Source organism: Emys orbicularis, chromosome 2 (assembly GCF_028017835.1).
Source record: "Emys orbicularis isolate rEmyOrb1 chromosome 2, rEmyOrb1.hap1, whole genome shotgun sequence".
NCBI lineage: Eukaryota > Metazoa > Chordata > Testudines > Emydidae > Emys > Emys orbicularis.
The window spans coordinates 14,350,100-14,370,176 of NC_088684.1; the positions used below are offsets into that span (position 1 = coordinate 14,350,100).

The following is a 20,077-nucleotide window of genomic DNA, read 5'->3' on the forward strand; positions in this document are numbered from 1 at the left end:
TATGCACTTCTGAAGGCCATCATCATAGTATCTAATTATTTTCTTGGGAGGCACTCCATCACAATATGCCAGTGGTCTAAAATTTTCCTCCCTGCATTCTTTGAGACAGTTTGATTTTAAATAACTTCCCCCTTTTCTCTTCTACTGTTACATTTGTTTATCATGAAATAAATGTCTTTATTTCAAATGCCTCTGAATGGCTATTCATGTTACAAGTTTTAGGTCTGTCTGTGATTAAATTATTTCCTCAGACATTTAACATTCTGGAAAGTTCATGACTTAGGCCCCAATACTGAGATGAGTTTTGTGGTGGGCAGACCCACAAGCCCATGCTGAGCCCCACTGACTTCACTCTCTTCACACGTTTAGAGGTTTGCTTGCATAGAGTTCACTGCAGAATCTGAGGGTTCATATGGAAAAACAGACCACATCTGAATCTGGCCCACACATGCTTAGTTTTATATTCATTTTCTGGTTCTTCTGGTCTTTTTCCACTTTCCCAAACTGTGCCAGGAAGACTAAAGGAAGCCACGTACCATGGTATGCTACACACTAAAATGTTTCAGCTATTTGGTTTACCTTGGCTTTGTCCCTCATGGAGCCTTTTCCCAATATAGACATTTTTGTCAATGTTTCTTCCTGTAAACGTTTCAGTGAATTGCCACGTGGACCCAAAAGTTTTCCCACAAAGTTGAACTGTAAGGAAACAACAAAAACACAATAAAAATATTAGTCTCTAAGGTGCCACAAGTACTCCTTGTTCTTTTTGCTGATACAGACTAACATGGCTACCACTCTGAAATAAAAATATTGTAGCACTGAGGAACTGTCATCATGTAAAATTCCAACAAGGTATGAAATGTTGCTTAAGCAGCATTTTGATGTAGCTGCGAACAAAACAATATATTAGGTCATAACTTTTATAGCATTAAATAAACATATGTGGAATAGATACCACCACTTCAATAACTTCTCCCATTGTACAGAAACCTACAAACATCAATATATAAAAACTTTCAAATACTATAAAGAGAACTCAATTCAGTTCAACTATATTATTTTAGATTTAGGACAGAAAAAGATGCCAACCCTTAAGCCCTAAGTACCTCTGGCCACTGTCTAAAAGCCCAGTTCAATATAAAAATAAAACCAGAAGCTAGCTCAACCATATAGAGAAGCAACCAATCAAGTCTTTTTATTTCTTAAAAGAAAAAGTAGCTCATGCTCCTTAAAAATTATCTGTGAAGGAATATGCCACTCTTCCCCACCCCCCCAAAAAAAACCCCAACAAACCCTCCCTAAGAAGATGAGCACTTATGATTAAGGCTGCCAATTTGTCACGGAAGTCACAGAAGTCACGGATTCCATGACTTCTGCAGCGGCCGGTACGCCTGGTGCAGGGGCAGTTCAGGCAGCCCCCGCATCAGTCGCACTGGTCACTGGGGCAGTCTTGGGCCCCTGCACCCTCCCCTCCCCAGCAGAGTTTGGGTGTGGGAGGGGGAAGGGGATTGGGGCGCAGGATGGGGTGAGGCGGGCTCTGGGCAGAGCTTACCTGGGGGTCTCCCCAGAAGCGGTGACATCCCCCTCGCTCAGATGCTAGGCGGAGGCGTGGCCAGGCAGCTTTGTGCGCTGGCTCCAACCCCCGGGCAGCCCCGTGCAAGTTTTAGTCACTGGTATTTTTAGTAAAAGTCATGGACAGGTCACAGCTGGTGAATTTTTGTTTACTGCCCATGACGTGTCCGTGACTTTTATACAAATACCTGTGACTAAAATGTAGCCTTACTTATGATCAACAGATTTAATCAATATCAGATCAAGGTCAGAAGCCATTTCCAAAGATCAAGGAGCTGTTATGGAGAACATCCTATCGGCAGCTCCCACTTGTTGATACCAAGGTGCTCAAGCACCTAGGTTGATCTCAACTGCGATTTGTCAGAAAAAGAAAGGAGATACAATAGCATAATGATAAAAATTCCTATATTTTCTATATGCCTGAGTGTCTGTCTGGAGAGGTAACACTGAAAGGTAATCTATTGCAGGAGGTATATTCTCAGACACTGACCATGATACCTTTTTGATCCCATGATTAACAAGAATTAGAACAGCAGTTCTAACAGAAAGATTAGAAAAAACGGTTACCTACCTTTTGTAACTGTTGTTTTTCAAGATGCGTTGTTCACGTCCATTACACATTAGGTGCGCACACGGATGTTGGAAACTTTTTCCCATAGCGGATCCCGATGGGTCGGCAGGGGAGCCCCCAGAGTGGCGCCTCCATGCTGGTGCATATATACCCCTGCCGACCCGACCCCCCTTCAGTTCCTTCTTGCCGGAGACTCCGACAGAGGGGAAGGAGGGTGGGAAGTGTAATGGATGTGAACAACACATCTCGAAGAACAACAGTTACGAAAGGTAGGTAACTGTTTTTTCTTTTCGAGTGCTTGTTCACATCCCTTCCACATTAGGTGACTCACAAGCTTACCATAGGAGGAGGGTAGGAGTCATGGAACAATTGATTAAAGAACAGCCCTGCCAACCGCTGCATCATCTCTGGCTTGCTGGTTGACTGTGTAGTGGGCTGTGAATGTGTGCACCGATGACCAGGTGGCTGCTTTACAGATCTCCTGGATCGGGACGTGCGCCAGGAAAGCTGTTGAGGATGCTTGTGCCCTCGTCGAGTCAGCCGTGATTGCCGGGGCAGGAACCTTGGCAAGCTCGTAGCAAGTGCGGATGCAGTCCGCAATCCACTATGATATACATTGCGCCGAGACCAGAAGCCCTTTCATTCTATCGGCTATGGCGACAAAAAACTGTGTTGACTTGCGGAAAGGTTTAGTTCGCTCCAAATAGAACGGCAGTACCCTTCGGACATCCAGAGTGTGCAGGCTACGGTGACTCGGGTCCATGTGTGGTTTAGGAAAGAACACTGGCAAACAAATGTCCTGTCCCATATGAAATTGTGAGACTATTTTAAAGAGGAATTTTGGGTGTGGCCTGAGTTGCACTTTGTCCCTAGAGAAAACTCCAAGGTTAGGTCTCTCAACTCGGACACCTTCCTTGCCGACGTAATGGCCACCAGGAACACCACCTTCCAGGAGAGGTGAAGGAGAGAGCAAGAGGCCAGGGGCTTGAACGGGGGCCCCATGAGCTTGGAAAGGACCAGATTAAGGTTCCAGAGAGGGACCGGCAGGCGTGAGTAGGGGAACACTCTCTCCAGTCCCTTGAGGAACCGCACCACCATGGGGTTGGAGAACACAGAGCATCCGGATTCCCCCGGGTGGAATGCTGAAATGGCAGCTAGATGTACTCTGATTGAGGAAGGACTGAGACCCTGATGCTTGAGGTGCAGGAGGTATTCTAAGATGACTGGAATAATGGCCTGGAGTGGCTGTATCTGCTTAGGCTCACACCAGCAGGAAAATCTTTTCCACTTAGATAGGTAGGCTGCCCTAGTGGAAGGCTTTCTACTGCCAAGGAGAATCTGCTGTACCGGAACAGAGCACTGGCTCTCCATAGCATTTAGCCAGAGTGCTTCCATGCCATGAGATGCAGAGACTGCAGATCCGGGTGGAGCAGGCGCCCGCGGACCTGCGTGATGAGGTCCCGGTATAGGGGCAGGGCAATCGGGGTGGCCACTGACAGCCCTAACAGGGTTGTAAACCAGTGCTGACGAGGCCAAGCTGGGGAGATCAAAATTATCATCGCCTTGTCCCTGCAAACTTTGAGGAGGACTCTGTGGATGAGCGGGAGCAGAGGGAAGGCGTACTTCAGACTCCCGCTCCAAGGGATCGCGAATGCGTCTGCGACTGAGCCCGGACTGTGGTTCTGGAACGAACAAAACTGCGGACATTGGCTGTTGTCCTTGGTGACAAAGAGGTCCATTTGGGGAAACCCCACTTCTGGAAGACTGACTGCAAGATGTCTGATCTCATCGACCACTCGTGCATGTGGTACGACCTGCTGAGGCTGTCTGCTAGCTTGTTTAGTTCTCCCGGGAGATACAACGCTACGAGATGGATGGAGCGGGCTATACAAAAGTCCCAAAGGAGAAGGGCCTCTCAGCAGAGGGGAGAGGAGTGGGCTCCGCCCTGCTTGTTTATATAAAACATGGCGGTGGTGTTGTCTGTCAGAACTGTCATGCTGTGACCTTCCAGAGTAGGGTGAAAGGTTTGGCAGGCTAGACAAACCGCCCTGAGCTCCATCACATTGATGTGGAGCGACATCTCGGCTTTGGACCACAAACCCTGTGTCCTTAGGTCCCTTAAGTGAGCTCCCCAGCCGAGGTCTGATGTGTCTGTCACCAGCGTCAGAGCAGGCTGCAGTGCGGCAAATGGGATACCCTCGCATACTACTGGCCAACTGAGCCACCAGCACAGGGAGTCCAACACCTGGGCCGGAACCGTCACAACAAGGTTTAGGGGATCTCTGCCCGGGCGATACGACCGGGCAAGCCACGCTTGTAAAGTCCTGAGTCGTAGTCGAGCGTATTTGACTACGTGAGTGCACGCTGCCATGTGCCCTAGGAGCTGCAGGCAGCATCTGGCCGTGGTAGTGGGAAATCTTAGCATCGAGTCTATGACCCGCTGGATGGCCAGGAACCTGGATTCCGGAAGGCTCGCTCATGCTGGACCGAGTCCAGCACTGCCCCGATGAACTCCAGCCTTTGGGTTGGTATCAGGGAAGACTTGGGCATATTAACAAGAAGACCCAGCTTGCGGAATGCATCTAGGGCCACCGTCAGATGGGAGCAAACCTCCTCTTCGGACTGACCCGCGAGGAGCCAATCGTCGAGGTATGGGTATACCCGTATTCTCCTCTTCCGCAGAAAGGCTGCCACTACTGACATGCATTTCGTGAACACGCGGGGGAGGACCGTAAACTGGTAATGGTGCTGGTTTATGGTGAACCGCAGGAACCGCCGGTGAGCGGGGTGAATAGCGATGTGAAAGTATGCATCTTTCATATCGAGGGCAGTGTACCAATCCCCCAGATCCAGGGACGAGATAATAGTGCCTAGGGAGACCATGCGGAAGCGGACCTTGACTAAGAACTTGTTGAGCCCACGAAGGTCTAAAATGGGCCGAAGGCCCCCCTTTGCCTTTGGGATGAGAAAATAGCAGGAGTAAAACCCCTTCCCCCTTAGTTCCCGAGGGACTTCCTCCACCGCCCCCGCCTCTAGGAGCAACTGTACCTCCTGCATAAGGAGTTGCTTGTGAGAAGGGTCCCTGAAGAGGGACAGGGAAGGGGGGTGGGTTGGAAGGAAGGAAGGAGAACTGTAGCATGTAACCCACTTGTACCATGCGTAAGACCCAACGGTCCAACGTTATACGGGACCACACCTGGAAAAAGTGGGACAAGTGGTCCAAGAAACACGGGGAAGGATCCTGGAGCTGGGTTGGTACGCTGTCCTCGAGCGCACCTTCCAAACCCCTGCTTGTTGCCACGGTTGGGGCTTGAATGGCTTCCTCTGAGTTGCCAGGGTGTGCATGCCTAATGACTTGAGGGTTGCCCGGGAGTCTTTAAGGCTATGCAGCCTGGCATCTGTCTGGTCGGAAAAGAGGCCAGACCCTGTAACTGGGAGGTCCTGGATGGTATTCTGGACCTCTGGTGGAAGGCCTGAAGGCTGAAGCCATGCCGAACACCTCATCACCACACCTGAGGCGACTGTTCTGGCTGCTATGTCTGCCGAGTCCAGAGAGGCCTGTAAAGAGGTCTTGGCAACTGCCTTTCCCTCTTCCATGAGGGCCGTGAATTCAGGCTGAGAGCCCTGGGGCAATGAGTCTTTAAATTTGGAAATTGCTGCCCAGGAATTAAAATTGTGCCTGTTTAGGATCGCCTGCTGGTTAACAATCTGTAATTGGAGGCCCCCAGAGGAGTAGACCTTCCTTCCGAAGAGGTCCAAACGTTTAGCCTCCTTGGCCTTGGGGGCCGGGACTTGCTGGCCATGACGTTCCCGTTCATTCATGGCTGAGACGACCAGCGAACAGGGGGCAGGATGAGAAAAAAGGAAATCGTATCCCTTGGAAGTGGCGAAGTACTTCCTCTCCACCCCCTTTGCCGTCGGTGTGCTGGAGGCTGGGGTTTGCCAGACCGTCTTGTAGTTAGACTGAATGGTCTTTCTGAGCGGGAGCACAATTCTGGAGGGGCCTTCAGGGCTTAGTATGTCCACCATAGGATTCTCCTGCTCCACCACTTCCTCCGCCTGTAGGCCCAAGTTCTGGGCAACCCTGCAGAGCAGCTCCAGCTGTGCCCTCTGGTCAATCGGGGGAGGCCCCGACACCGCCGTGCCCGCCACAGCTTCATCTGGGGCCTGCTGTGCTTCCTCTGTCTGCTCTTCCTGCCCCTCATCATAGGCCAGGGGCACGTCCGAGCCCTGCCTGGTTGATTGTCCCTGGGATGGCCCCAGGCTCGGTGTCGCTTCCACTCGCCGGTGTTCCGGAGAAGCATCTGGTGCCCTGGATACTGTAGCCTCCTTGGGTGCGGAGGGGTGCCTGCGTGGGGACTGAGACCGATGCACCGAATAGCCGGACCTCGAAGCTCTAGAGGAGGTTCCTTGCTGCTGATAGGCCCACGGTGTCCAAAAGGGCCATTGTCCTGGCGGGCCCCATTGGGGATGCCACGTGGTCTGGGGCTTCCTGCAAGCCGGTACCCTGTGGGCGTAGCTGGAGTGGCCTGAGTCGACCTCGGATTCTGAGGACGCCGACCTCGAATGTCAAGCTAGTGCCGTGGCACAGTGCCGTCAGAAGGCTGGAGAGCGGATCCTCACCGACTGGGACCAGGATCGGTACCGATGCTCCCGGGAGCGGGGATTGCGGCCTTATATCCCCTCGGTGCCGGGGAGCGGTGCGCCAACGGAGCCGGTGCAGTGTGCTGACTCGGTTCCGGTGCCATCAAGTCCTGCTGAGTCAAAGGTAGCCGGCAGACCACGGAGGCTGAGCTCGACCGGGACCGGCGCCGGGAGCGGTGCCCGGGTGGTGACCTCGAGCGGCGCAACATTGCCGGCTTGCCTCTGGACAGCACTCCTTGCGAGGGAGGGGACTTGCCGCCGACACCTTGATGAGGTCTTTTGCCGCCTCAAAGGTGTCTGGCGTGGATGGCTGTTCTAGGATGTCCTCCAGCCTTTCTTCCGCACTCAACCCACTTAGCCCGGGGCTCAATGGGCCCTGCGGTACCGGAGCCACAGGTGCCGGTGCATGTCCTGGGGCCACACTGCCCTTTTGAGTGCTCGGTCCCTTGGGAGGCGCCACCTTCTTATGTGGGGAGCACCCTCTATTGCCTTTCGGGTGCCCCTTCGACTGTACTGGAGAGGTCGAGTGGTGCCAGGGCTTGTCCTGTTGCCTCGGTGCCGCATACTTGCAGTGCCCCACCGGCGCCGGATCACGGACTGATGCCGGGGCACTCCACACCGAGGACGCTGGTACCGAAGCCAGCTGGTCTGAGGTCGCAGGTTGCAGTGCGACCTCCATGAGCAACTGCTTGAGGCGAAAGTCTCTTTCTTTCTTGGTTCTTGGCTTAAAGGCCTTACAGATCTTGCAGCGCTCAGTCTGGTGAGCTTCCCCCAAACAACGGAGACACACGTCGTGGGGATCACTGATCGGCATAGGCTTGCGCCACATGGCACAAGCCTTAAACCTTTGGTCCTGCAGCATGCCCTGCAGCCCAGGGATGGTGCTGGAAACGACTTCCAGACACCTAAACAAAGGAAGCTTAACTGTCTACTATTAAGAAGTGCTAACTACTGATAACTATTAACTACAGATAACAGCTAACTACTGATAACTGCTACAAATGTGCTAAGGGATCACTCGCAAGTGAGAGAAGAGTTGTTCCAATGCTGCCACGGACGGTAAGAAGGAACTGAAGGGGGGTCGGGTCGGCAGGGGTACATATGCACCAGCGTGGAGGTGCCACTCTGGGGGCTCCCCTGCCGACCCGATGGGAGTCGCTAAGGGAAAAAGTTTCCGACGTCCGTGCATGCACCTAATGTGGAATGGACGTGAACAAGCACTCGAAGAACCCAATATTGGAGTAGTCAATGAACATTTAAGCATAATATACCAAAAATATTAAATCTTTCTTTCAGGAGGGGATCAATCTTAGCTAGATATTAATGTGAAATAAAATCTTACCAGATAGCTTAATCTGTCTCTAGTTAGGATTTCCACGAATTCTTTATTAAGATGTTACAAAATTTTCAATAGCCTTAAGCTTCCAGTCTTCTACACATTATATATTTAAACAGACTGCTAGTTAGTTGATCCCCTCCTTACAGATTTAATGGTTTTGGTTAATCATCATTGCTTACAAACAGTAGCCTTATATTTAACATGTAAAAAAAATCTCCATTTCAGTTTAATGGAACGACAGGTCAATAGTTCGAACCATCCCATGTTTCAATGTTTACAAGGCTATTTTTGTACAAACAGAACCGCTAGAAACACAGAGCCAGGTAAGCTATTAGAGCAAGTAATAGAAAGAAATCTTCAATGCATATATAAAGGAGGATAATTCATTATAGTAAACAATGCTGAAATGTATTTCAGAATGTCAAGTGCTTATTTTATTACATAAATCAGAAGACAGAACTTTAATATTTATCCAAAATATCAATTAGAAATATTTAGCTTCAATTCTTCTCTCAATGCCATTTGATAAAAGTAGTTTATAAAAACAAAATTGCTTTTCGTAGTCTTCCCACATAACCCTATACAGTAAATACTATTTACAAAATTAAAATAATTTTAATGCATAATTAATTACAGTTGCTGAACTTCACTTCCCTTTGAAAACAAAAAGCTTTTCCAACTCATTTTAACTACTAAGCTCTCCTAACTAGCAGGCATTAGACTCAAAAGAACAAAAACCAAACACAGTACACACTTTATCCTGAGGGAAGTAAAATCCACCTCAAATACACCACTCTCAAATCTCTGCAATATTCACATAGGAGAAAACAAGCAGAACAAACCAGAACTAACGTAACTAAAAATAAATTAGCTTCACTACTCAAATAAAGGGTGAGAACCCCTTCTCCTCAGGCTTGCATTTGTGGAGATGACTATCCTGACTGGTTCTCCTACTGGAAAAATCTAACCTGAGTCTACTTGGATTCATCCACCACCTGATTGACCTGAGAATCTTCTTGGGGTGAGACACCTTCACTGAGGGATAGATAAGACAGTTGAAGGAGGAATAAGAGGAAGGTCTGTAGTGACTTCATGTGAGCACTGGCACACTATGAATATCCACACAGGATACCACTGATTCCCAGAAGAGACAGAAGCATATGAATGGGTAATTCCCCTTGAGAGGTTGACTATTTGGTAAGATTTTTCAGCTTCTCCAGTCTTTCCTGCAATAACGAACTTTGTAGAGGATAATGACTTCTCCCACTCAGAGAGATTGAGAATATGTCGAAACTGTTAACTGATTCTTTCACAAAACCATAGCTCAGCAGCATCCTTGCTGTTTGGGTGATACAATTTATGACTGACTCTAAATGAGGCTTGAATAAGGAGGTTACCCAGGAAGGGACAGACAGACAACTTTCTGTCTGAGAGCTGCTATTAACAATACCATCACTTTCATAAACACTTGCAGTGTTGTTGCTAAACAAAAAAGGGCAAGGAAGAAGAGGAAAGTTTAGGAAGCATCTATGAGACTCTTAGTTGTGATATAGACATAGGCACCCTTCAAATCTACTTGAAGTCATGCAGTCCCCTTCGCTGATGGCAGCTAGTGTGGATTTTAAGGTCTCTATGTTCAATTTTTAGTTCTTCATAGATCTGCTAAGATAATTGATGTCAATAACTGCTCTGCAGCATTGTTTTTGGTGGGGTTTTTTGGCATGACTATGAGCAATATGCAGTGATGTCTCTGGAAAGGAGGAACAGGTCCTACTGCTCCCATTTATAGAAGATCTAGGATGGCTGTCTGCTTACCCAGATTCTTCCTCTTCCTCAAGAAGAAGGCCTAAGGCTTTGCAATTTATTTATAGGTTGAAGGGGACCATACTTGCAATACTGTCCACACATGTAAGCATTGTTTGTGAAAGTCTGCGGAGGCACTTAGAATGTCTGATGATAGTTCTTTTTTATTTATTCTTGTTGGCCTGTTGTCCCGGATAGATTTCATGCCACAAAGAGGGGGCTGAGATTATGGCTGCCTGGATTTAGCTGCTTGTGAAGGGCCTGTATAGTGAGGAGGCCATGTGACATTACCCAGGGTACAATCTGGACTGTTGAACAGCAATGTCCCCCTTAACTTTATAACCTGAAGTGCTTTTTACACTGCTTTGCTGTCAGAACAGCTACTACTGACCTGCTCACACAGCCTTCAGCATGCAAATTCACTTTCAGATAAATACATGAGCACTCTGACCACTCGCTCATGAATTAAACTGCAGAGTAACATCAGCAAGTTCCCTAGTCCAGACTTTCCTCCCAGAAATGTGTGTCTTGTACTGTCCAGCACACTACTGAACAATGCAAGCTCATAGAAAGTCCATCATTTCATCAAAGGAAGTGATATATGCACCAACCTTGTTATTCCTAATGGTGTTTCCCCACACACTTTAATCCAAACACACTCATTAAGATAAAACAATAAGATAAGTTTCATAACTACAGAAAGATAGATTTTAAGTGATTACAAGTAATGATGCATAAAAGTCAGGATTAGTTACAAAACAAAATAAAAGAGTAATATACAAGCTAATCTAACTTAACAAGATAAATGAAATTAAAAGCAAAAGGTTTTCCTCACCATGTTCTGCTGTACATTTTACAGCCTGGGTCCCCTTTCAGCCTGGGACCACCCCCCTCCTTTAGTTGTGTCCTTCATGTATTCACTGATGTCATAAACAGAGAGATGTGGGGAGGAGAGGTGAGTTGGAGGTTACTGTCTCTCACTCTTATATCCTTCTCCCTTCTTCAAGGATTAACCCCAGCTGGGGTGCAGATGACAAGCAGTCTCCTGAGAACGTGAGAATGGCCATTTAAGCTTCTGTTTTTTAACACCTGGCTGGGGTCAGTGTGTCTGTCTCTGAAAAACTGGTTTGTAGGTGTTACTGAAATATCTTATAATTCTGGGTAACAATATACAGTAGAATCTCATAACCTGACATATAGTATTACTACACATATTTCAATAGGATAATAATGTTCAGCAGATTGTGACTTTTCAAATGATACCTCAAGGCATACTTTGTACAAAATTTGTCATAGTCTTGTAAAAGTGGTGAACATAATGGCATAGACTGTCACAGTCACTCTTTCAGATAAAAATCTCTCGCAGTTAGAAACGAGTCCCTGACCATCAAAGAAAAGGGCACATTTATCTATGGCAGTGATGATAGGATAAATTTTGACTGGTGCACACCAAGGAATCTTCTGGCCTTGTAAAATGGAAGTCTGGGAGGAAGCATGGAGTAGAAAGAAAGACGCCCCTTACTGCCTGCCAGCACTTCCACATGTGGGCTGCTATCCCTCTCATCAGCTGATGGGGGAAGGAGGTGGAGATGGTAGAAAGGCATGTGGCAACCTGCAACAGAAGCTGGAAGCAAAAACCAGGATGGCAGGGCCTGGTGACCTACAGTGGAAGCTGAGGATGACAGCCTGATGCTTTCCCAGACTATTAGGTGTGACAATAATACACTGGGAAATTAGAGCTATTAGGTATCCCACTATTTTACTTACACACACACACACACACACACACACACACACACACACACACACACACACACACACTCTGAGTGCATGAGGGATATACAGCTATAGCTTGTCTAAGGCATCTTTATACCTCATAACTGTAGTTTACATTTCTCAAAATATTCAGTGCACTCTGCCCTGAAAGTCTAAGTCTATCCTGTGTGTGTGGTAGGCTTTTGTTGTTTAAAATACTATATCTGAGTCTCTAGTTCTGATCTGGAGTATTGGCATTTCTCCCCTAAGTAGGGAGATTCCCTGAGGGGAGTGCAGGATATGCACGCTTAGAGGAGACAGCACCTATTTATGGCCAGGTCTTTTCTGCACTGATTTGCCATGCTGCATTCTGGGAAGGTGGGCAGAGGACCCCAGCATTGACTATTATCCCTCATGCTGCACTCCGTGAAAATGAACAGGGTACACAGGCATTGAGGCATCTGCCCTGGTGCACTCCAGGGAGGTAAGCAGGGGAGCCATGTGCTGAGAATACCTCTCCTGCTGCATTCTGCTGGTGTATGCAACTGAGGAGAAACAGATTCCACTTTGTGGCTCTTAGAGTGCCTCCTAGAGGAATCCCCTGAATCAGATTCGTCCAAAGATAGAGCTTGGGGACTCTTTTTTGTGTGCCCATGGTTTATGCTGGGGAGACTTGAAGGGTCTGAATGTCAGAGACCTTTTTCTTCTACCTACCCTTGATCTGCCTCCTCCCCAGAAGGAGAGAGTGTAATTCCATTCTGACAGTGCCCTGGAGAGGGAAGGACCTTGAGGTTACTCTTTTCAGCAACCTTCCTGTCCTGAGAAATAGAAGATTCAGACTGAAGGTGTTGCTGGACTGGGTGCAGAAGAGAGATTCCCAAGTTCCCAAGCTTTGTTTAAGGGAAATTCCTGGACATGGCCTGAACACAGGCTGACCTCACCCCAGAAGCACCAGGCTCCAGTCCTGGAGGTTCAAAGTGAGTCCACCTTGGCCCACTTACTGCACTGGGAGACAGCGCTGGGCTGACATTGCTGGCAGCGAGTAGCCCTGAGCCATTGCAGGGCTGGGGAGGGGGCATGCTGCAGAATGAAGGAAAGGGTTGGGCCTGACTTAGAATACTCTCCTTGTTTTGTCCCAGATGCCTTTCCTTAGCTCCCTGTCACTGCCATAGCTGCAGGGGAGGAGCTGGGCAGCTGCTCTGCAGTCAATAGTCTTGACTGTGAGCATTGGCTCCAACAGCTGGGTGGGAAACTTCCTTGACCCTTTAATACTGTACTTCAAACTATATTCTCCCCATGTGGGGGGAATGAGGGAATCACCACTTGCTGGTCCCAGGTCTAGGGGATGTTGCTGTTTAGGTGCTGCCACAGCTTCCTGGGAGCTCTCCTGGCTGCTTGGGGACTGAGGCTACAGGAACCGTTGCCCCTGCCTGAGTACTTGAGATGGGGATGGGGCTCCAGAGAACAGGCTCACATCTTCATGCAGGCACTTAATCAGCAGGAGAGGTGCAGGAAACAGTGTCTGGCTCTCTCCTCCCCATTTAGCTTTCTCATCCATGAACACTCCACATGGGCGAGCTGCTGGCACAGAGTTCCAGTAACTGAGGGGAAAGGGAATCCTTTCTTTCAATAAAGGCAGGCCCTGACAACCTGGAGATTAAGCCTCTCCCCACCCCCTTTTCCTGCAGCAGCAGCAGCTAGTCTGCTTGCAGTTGGCGAGGAAGATGAGGTTGGATTTTTCAAGTGGAGCCACACCTCCCCTGCCTCTGACTGGCAGGTATGGTCTGCCTCCAAGTCTGTATAAAACAAAGTACCCAATGTCTTGGATCTGTGGACCTTATTAGGAATCAGAAACAGATTTTTTTCCCAGATTTATGTTCAGACTACAAAGGACATTCCTTTCCTAGGCATTTAATCTGCTGTATGAGTTTCCGCTAGAAAAGAATTAATATCAATGCTAAATCAAGTTTAAACATATAAATTACGGGGTAGAGGGGATACATAATAAGACAAGTAATCCTTCTTTATCCCCACCAAGACAAATCTGCTGAGAATGCTATATATCCAGCTTAAATGCTTAGTGAAAGTACGGTATAAACACTTGACCAAATGGTCTATTTGCAAAGCTCTAACAAGCCAATTTCAAAGCTACACGAAGCTTTCTGGTATATTAGGTCCTCCGCTAGGGGGTTCTGTCATTTGGGATCCCTGAAACAGAGTATGGTTGTAATTTGTTTATTGAGCATTGGGAAGTCATTGTTCCTAAACAGTCTGATACCAGAAAACCCTGAGAGAATTTCCTCTGCCTCTTGCAAGAAATGCAAGGCTTCCACAGCAAAAATGTCTTTCCATTTCAAGCACCCAGTTTGTAACACACAATATTAGCCCCCTTCACTTGGGGTATTAGGTAACCATAGCTTTAAATACAACAACAGATCTTAAAGCAATGTTATCAACTTTAGATTTAATCAATTAAAAAAATGCCAAAGCAGTTTCCAGTACTACACCTGTCCCTGATTCCCTGTACCAATTTTTGTCGCTTTATAACCATCTTTTCCTGTTTTTAAAAAAAACATTTATTTCTCCTTCCTCTTTTTGTCTGTGTTAAATATCCATGCAGGAGACACTGACTTGTGAAACAGATTAAGTAATGTCAAATGTGCAAAATAAATACATTGATAGAAAGAGGAAAAGGTTACACTAATCTTTGGTGTTACTTGTAACAGTAGACAAAATGCTTATAGATTGAAATGTAATTTTTAAGTAAACAGTAGCAATTTAACTTGGGGATAAACCCACAATACGGGCTCTGACTGCTGACGGTACATAATTTAGATTAATTCTTAAGGGAATACAATACGTAGATTGCTCACAGTTTTATATCTATTTACTCAGTCATTCTCAAAAGTCAATCTGAAACAATCTTTAAATGTTAACTTATCTTAGAAGGGGAGTAACTGCCCCCAAAGTTATGATGAATCTCTTCAGAAAACTGGTTTATTATTGACTGAAGCCATTTTTTCCCATATCCATTCTAATGCCAACGCAAAGTCAGGTTTCTGAGAAGATGAACTGGCTCAACAAACTACTTACTCATAAAATGGAAAAGAATAGTTACTTAACAGTAACTGTGGTTCCTCAAGATGTCCTGTTAACAAGGATTCCACTTCTGGTTTGTGTGCATCCCATGCGCATGAGATTGGGTTCTTTTGGCCAGCGATGTCTGTTGGAGCCACACCTGCACCCTGGATGCTCATGGGCCTCTCCCCCACATAGGACATAAAGGACAGATTGGGCCCAACCATCCTTTAGCTTCTTCACCAATACAAAAACCCCAGAGCTACAAGACTCTGCAGAAGTAGGGAAGGAGGGCAGGTCATGGCTTCCATGAGAACAATACATGTCAAAGAACAACAGTTACTGTAAAGTAAGTAGCAGTTCTTTCAAGTAATTGTCCCTAGGGATCCCATTTCTGGTGACTAGCAAGGAGTTACACTCCCTAGTTTGGAAGTAAATGCTAGGAGTCCTATTTAAAAAAGGATTGCAGGACAGCTCTACCAAAGTGGAAATCCAATCTGGAAACCTCAACTAAGGAATAGGGCTTGGAGAACATGTTGACTGATCTCCTTGTATCCTGCAATGGATGTATCTTAAGGAAGCAGTAGAGGCTGCCCGAACCGGCTGGGCTAACTTATAATCTAGACAGGTGGCTCTAACCAGGCTAACTTGCAGAAGGATCTTACGAAGAGTTACCCATGCCTTTTACTGCTCAGAGAACAGTGTCCTAAGTTCCTCTCTAATAACCACAGAGGAGAAGGGAGATGAACAGGAGATGACTATTTATTTGTAAAGACATAGAAGATGAAAAGGAGTACATGCCCAGCAGCAGTGGGGCTACTTTTTCTGGCATGCTATGGTGCCCTTGCCTCTCTTTTATCTGGGAAGGAGGAAGGCGTTGGTACAGACATCACAGTTCCTACATATGGGACAGTTATGATAACAGTACCAAGGAGCTCGGTACCAGTGTCAGATACTGCTCTGTGTGTCAATATTGAAGAGTCTGTGTTGGAGGAAATGTGACCTGTTGATTTAGCCAGTACCACATGCACTTGTTTTATGGTTAATACAGAGGCCCTAGGGGGACCCATCTTATGGCACAGGTTATCCTTTGACTGGGGAGCCAAGCCTGAACCAAGTCTAATATATGATGACTCACGTCTTGTTTTCATAGACACCTACATCTCAGCTCTAGAGGAGGACTTCATTGCTCTGCCACCCTCCTTCAATTTCTCCCGCTGAAGCTGTTCTACTTGGGATAAATAATTAATGAATCATTAGGCCACACAAACAGCATGCATGAGAATGGCTGTATATGTGAAACACAGGATCCAATCCCCCTGTTCCAACAAGAGGCCAGACTGAGGGAGACAGACATCAAAATATCCCAAAGCCCAGTGATTAGAGCACTCCCCAATGAGGTAGAAGATCTTTGTTCAATATCTCTTATCCCCCTCAGGTGGAGGGGGAACTTGAACCAGGATCTCCCAGATCCCAGGTGAATACCCCAACCACTGGGCTAAAAGTTACAAGGGAAATTCTTCTCCCCCTCTACCCATAGCTTCTTGCAAGAAACACCTTCAGCACCTAACTTAAAGTAAGGGTTCACAGCTCCCTGCAGCCCAGATTTAGGCATCAAACCCTCTGAGAGGGGCAGGGATCAGGACACATTCTTATCCTTAGCATCTTCCATTGGCTATTAGCATGCTGATTTTTGTGAATCCCATTCTTAGGTGCCTAACTTCCTCCATTCATTGTATAAAAAGCCTGAGCACCTAACTCAGACTTTGTGAATCCCAATGATCTTTTAGGCACCTAGAAGTTAGGCATTCCAACGCCTATGTCCCTTTGTGAATCTAACACTGGATTGCTATACTGTCAGCTGGATGCTCTGCAAACATTTGCACATGGCAACATTTATTCCATTTTGAGTAATGTTCTGAGCAACATTAAGATATGTTGCTCAGAACATTACTCAAAATGGAATAAATGGGAGATACTTTTGGCCCCTCCTTTCCCTAGAACAGAGTGTATAATTTAGAAGGGGCCCAGAGAACATCTTAATAATGAGAGAGAGTGGGTTAGTAAATGAAGTGTTTCTATGAATCTGAAATGAATCTATTAGAGTTCTTTGAAGGGGTCAAACATGTGGACAAGGGGGATCCAGTGGACATAGTATACTTAGATTTCCAGAAAGCCTTTGACAAGGTCCCTCACCAAAGGCTCTTAAGTAAAGTAAGTTGTCATGGGATAAAAGGGAAGGTCCTTTCATGGATTGAGAACTGGTTAAAAGACTGGGAACAAAGGGTAGGAATTAATGGTAAATTCTCAGAATGGAGAGGGGTAACTAGTGGTGTTCCCCATGGGTCAGTCCTAGGACCAATCCTATTCAACTTATTTATAAATGATCTGGAGAAAGGGGTAAACAGTGAGGTGGCAAAGTTTGCAGATGATACTAAACTGCTCAAGATAGTTAAGAACAAAACAAACTGTGATGAACTTCAAAAAGATCTCACAAAACTAAGTGATTGGGCAACAAAATGGCAAATGAAATTTAATGTGGATAAATGTAAAGTAATGCACATTGGAAAAAATAACCCCAACTATACATACAATATGATGGGGGCTAATTTAGCTACAACAAGTCAGGAAAAAGATCTTGGAGTCATCGTGGATAGTTCTCTGAAGATGTCCACGCAGTGTGCAGAGACGGTCAAAAAAGCAAACAGGATGTTAGGAATCATTAAAAAGGGGATAGAGAATAAGACTGAGAATATATTATTGCCCTTATATAAATCGATGGTATGCCCACATCTTGAATATTGCGTACAGATGTGGTGGTCTCATCTAAAAAAAGATATACTGGCACTAGAAAAGGTTCAGAAAAGGGCAACTAAAATGTTTAGGGGTTTGGAACGGGTCCCATATGAGGAGAGATTAAAGAGGCTAGGACTCTTCAGCTTGGAAAAGAGGAGACTAAGGGGGGATATGATAGAGGTATATAAAATCATGAGTGATGTGGAGAAAGTGGATAAGGAAAAGTTATTTACTTATTCCCATAATACAAGAACTAGGGGTCACCAAATGAAATTAATAGGCAGCAGGTTTAAAACAAATACAAGGAAGTTCTTCTTCACGCAGCGCACAGTCAACTTGTGGAACTCCTTACCTGAGGAGGTTGTGAAGGCTAGGACTATAACAGCGTTTAAAAGAGAACTGGATAAATTCATGGTGGTTAAGTCCATTAATGGCTATTAGCCAGGATGGGTAATGAATGGTGTCCCTAGCCTCTGTTTGTCAGAGGATGGAGCTGGATGGCAGGAGAGAGATCACTTGATCATTGCCTGTTGGGTTCACTCCCTCTGGGGCACCTGGCATTGGCCACTGTTGGTAGACAGGATACTGGGCTAGATGGAACTTTGGTCTGACCCGGTACGGCCTTTCTTATGTTCTTATGTTCTTATGAAGTGGGCAGAACACCCTTCAACAACTTTATACTGATTAAAGCATGAAAAAGGTTTAGTTAAGAAGTAGAAATATAGTTTAAGTAACCAAATAATTTGTTAGAGTGTATTTCTTAAATTGCATTTTTGCCTGAGACAGAGAGGTTCAAAGTGCAGAGTCACCATCAATACCCCAAAATGCAATCTGCTTTCTTTACAGTTCTAGCGTGGCAGGTACTTAGAGTTTTCTCTTGCTCAGTCTATTAACTGACAGCAATGTGAAAGCTTTTTGTTAAAACTGTTGGCAGGACTATATTAACTTTTATACAGGGTTGACGCAAAACTTTTATGCTCAATTATTCTGAGCAGAAACAACCCTATTTTAGGCACTCGCTGCTGTAAACCATTAATCACACCATCTCCAAGCAATAGTTCTCTCAGCAGGCTACTCAAAAAATTAGGCTGGTAACAAAATGGCATTCTGTATCTTATCTGCAATCATAACAGACTTGATCACCAAAAATCAGAATCCATATTAAATATAAATCACTGACAACTTTCCATTTCATACCAACATGAACACAAACAGAGAGTGCCTAAGAAAAATAATGTAGTATAATAAGCAAAATATAATAATGGAGGAGAGGGGATTTCATGCATTAAGGACAAAATCACTTAGGGCTTTTCTATAGGGAGTGTTAGTGCGCAGAAAGCTGAAACAGCAATAGGTCCAAGTGCACTACAGATCTTTTATCATGCGGTAGCAGGGCTCACATGACCCAAAAAGCATTTGCGACCCCTCCCAGCTTGGTGTCGTCCGCAAACTTTATAAGTGTACTCTCTATGCCATTATCTAAATCATTGATGAAGATATTGAACAGAACCGGACCCAGAACCAATCCCTGTGGGACCCCACTCGTTATGCCCTTCCAGCATGACTGAACCACTGATAACTACTTGCTGGGAACGATTTTCCACCCAGTTATGCACCCACCTTATAGTAGCTCCATTTAGGTTGTATTTCCCTAGCTTGTTTATGAGAAGGTCATGCAAGACAGTACCAAAAGCCTTACTAAAGTCAAGATATACCATATCTACCGCTTCTCCCCTATCCACAAGGCTTGTTACCCTGTCAAAGAAAGCTCTCAGGTTGGTTTGACACGATTTGTTCTTGACAAATCCATGCTGACTGTTATTTATCATCTTCTAGGTGTTTGCAAATCAATTGCTTAATTATTTGCTCCATTATCTTTTGGGGTACAGAAGTTAAGCTGACTGGTCTGTAATTCCCCGGGTTGTCCTTATTTCCCTTTTTATAGATTGACACCATATTTGCCCTTTTCCAGTCTTCTGGAATGTCTCCCATCTTCCGTGACTTTTCAAAGATAATTTCTAATGGCTCAGATATCTCCTCAATCAGCTCCTTGAGTATTCTAGGATGCATTTCATCAGGCCCTGTTGATTTGAAGACATCTAACTTGCCTAAGTAATTTTTTTACTTGTTCTTTCCCTATTTTAGACTCTGATCCTACATCATTTTCACTGCCATTCATTATGTTAGACGTCCAATCACCATCAACCTTCTTGGTGAAAACCGAAACAAAGAAGTCATTAAGCACCTCTGTCATTTCCACATTTTCTGTTATTGTCTTTCTCTCCCTCATTGCGTAATGGGCCTACTCTGTCCTTGGTCTTCCTCTTGCTTCTAATGTATTTGTAGAATGTTTTCTTGTTTCCTTTTATGTCCCTAGCTAGTTTGATCTCGTTTTGTGCGTTGGCTTTTCTAATTTTGTCTCTACATACTTGTGTTATTTGTTTATATTCATCCTTTGTAATTTGACCGAGTTTCCACTTTTTGTAGGACTCTTTTTTGAGTTTTAGATCATTGAAGAT

At 45.8% G+C, this 20,077-nt stretch overlaps 1 protein-coding gene across 1 annotated transcript in view; it reads right to left on the reverse strand.

Annotated features, from left to right (window-relative positions):
• Positions 1 to 20,077, reverse strand: part of KHDRBS3 (KH RNA binding domain containing, signal transduction associated 3) — a 222,333-nt gene that overhangs the window by 126,879 nt on the left and 75,377 nt on the right. The window contains exon 3 of the mRNA XM_065399700.1: positions 580 to 696. Coding sequence (XP_065255772.1) covers positions 580 to 696 — 117 coding nt within the window. The remainder of the gene's footprint in view (positions 1 to 579; positions 697 to 20,077) is intronic.